The 2,375-nt window shown below is 39.1% G+C and overlaps 1 protein-coding gene across 1 annotated transcript in view; it reads right to left on the bottom strand.

Moving 5' to 3' along the window:
- Positions 1-2,375, bottom strand: part of LOC107745192 (stromal interaction molecule 1-like) — a 52,484-nt gene that overhangs the window by 38,743 nt on the left and 11,366 nt on the right. Inside the window, 1 exon segment of the mRNA XM_016559040.1 lies at positions 522-652. Within this exon segment, the coding sequence (XP_016414526.1) occupies positions 522-652 (131 nt within the window).

Raw genomic sequence — 2,375 nt, forward strand, 5'->3', positions numbered from 1 at the left:
GTGATTTATTTTTATTATTATTATTATTATTATTAGAGCTTCATGTTAATGTTAATTTAATTTTTATGCTAAAAAAGTGCATATAGCTGCTAATTGTATTTGTTGTTTGTTGATTTTCAAATATAAAACTTATTGAAATGTTTTCAGTGTGTGTATCAGTTCTTTTTGAACATGTTCATCTAATTTTAACAAAACCGTGATAATATTGATAATCGTGATAACTTTGGTCACTATAACCGTGATATGAAATTTTCATACCGTTACATCCCTAGAACAGACAGCATGTAAAATGAAAAACATAAAATAACCCTAATATTACAAGCTGCAACAAGCATCAGGGTACCTACTAGCCTGCTGCAGATTATTCATTCACCATCATGCTGACTTGAACCTTAATGCTATGAGAAAAATTAATCAGCTGCTTAATCAACCACCCAAAGTGTGAGGTTAGAAGAGAACAAAGGTCAATCAACTGCCTAATTAACCAAAAGTTAGCCACGTAGAGGCAGTAATTTACTGACCCCATCGGTTTCCGAAACGTCCACATTGCCATTGGCATCGTCGTCCATTTGCTTGTGAATGCTGCGGATGGCCTCAAAACTGAGGATGGCGATCTCATCCTGACAGAGCAGCTCGTCAATGCGGCAAAACTCTGAAGAAAAGAGACAGACACAGTTAGTGAGATACTTAAACAAGCCAGGCTGCAAACAAGTCGAATTCCTGGATTACCTCTCATTTAATATGTTTATAATGCATGTTCTGGATCTTTGTAATCTTTAAACAAAACATAATTTGCCTTTCCACTGAAACGACTTTCCTTTCCCTATGAGGCTATTGGATAATGTTAAAGGTGCAGTAGGAGATCTTGGAAAATGCTAACTTTAGCCTGATAGCACTGAAATCGAACATCCCACCCTCCCTGCAATCGCCGTCCAAAGCCACACCCCCTGAACGCATATACGCTCACAGACCAGAATACCAGAGACAACATTACTACAATAGGCTACATCAGCGGTTCCCAATTCCAGCCCATGTTCCGAAATAAAGTAAACTTCAACGGATTTCCCCTGCTCAGGGAGTAGGGCGCAATGAACACTGTGTAGGGATCATATCGATCGGAACACAGTTCATGCACGTAGCTCACTTCTAATGAGCTGGTTATCTGAATCGGGTGTGTTAACTAGCGAGCCCGGCAAAATATGCAGAGCGGGGCGTGAGGACTGAAATTGGGAACCGCTGGGCTGCCTATATCATGTGTCATTCACCAGTGATAAAACTTTAAAAGTACTACAATACCAGGAAGGAAGACCGGGTTGTTGATGTTTGTCTGCCATTCTCGCTCTGTCTGCACAGCGTGCGTGAACGCGCTGATGACGTATCCTGTCGGGTGCCCACGAACCGGGTGCGCAGAGGTATGCTAATACATACGTTGACAGGCAGGTAGGAAAGCCAATTAAAACGCTCGGACTGAGCGTTTTGATTGGACGAACATTTCTTGGTCCTACGCCTTCCATAGAATATATAAATACAGATAAATACATTTAGACCACTTAACTTAATAATTGCTATCAGGATGTGAAGAGACTTTCAACCAGCATAACACAAAATGTTTCTGAAGACAATCACCTATTGCACCTTTAACCACTAGCTATAGTCAATGTTTTAGTGGACAACTGATATAGATTTTTTTATGATTTATATTAAAAATGTATATTTATTTTACATAATTGAAAATTAACCAGATTTATTTTATTTTTTTTTACTAATAATATACCTGCAAATGCTGTAATACATCTTTCATACATCATTTACTTTCTTCCAACAGTTCTGTCAAATAATATATTGAATCGGTATGAACAACAAAAAAACAATCGTTTTTAGTGTTGTCAAAACAGAAGTTCAGCTTCTGAAATTTATTGGCCAAACAAAAACTTCATTGCGATAATTAATAGGGATGCACCGAATAGTCGGCAACCGAAATTATTCGGCCGAAAATAGCAAAAAAAAGCTCTTTGAATAAGCGAAAAGACCGAATAAATTGTACCGAACAATGATATGACGCGATCAAATAGCAACCGTCGCAGAGTGAGAGGCTCGCACTCTTTATTATGCAGCACACACGTCAGCAGTGTGGAAGCATTTAAACTGTCGGAGAAAGACGCAAAAATCATTACAAGCACCGACAGCGAGAGACTGTCTACGACTGCATCGCATGTCTTCGATGAGAAGAGGAAGGGGTGATTGTTGCTGGTTACTGTATGATGATTGAAATCGCGAAATGGCCTTAAACAATTAGTAAATAAACTGCAGAACGTTATGTTTTCTAATACACGCGCGCATTGCATGTATTCTGACAGCGCTGCACGAACTCGCAG

Source organism: Sinocyclocheilus rhinocerous, unplaced genomic scaffold (genome assembly GCF_001515625.1).
Source record: "Sinocyclocheilus rhinocerous isolate Xijiao unplaced genomic scaffold, SAMN03320098_v1.1 scaffold257, whole genome shotgun sequence".
Classification (NCBI taxonomy): domain Eukaryota; kingdom Metazoa; phylum Chordata; class Actinopteri; order Cypriniformes; family Cyprinidae; genus Sinocyclocheilus; species Sinocyclocheilus rhinocerous.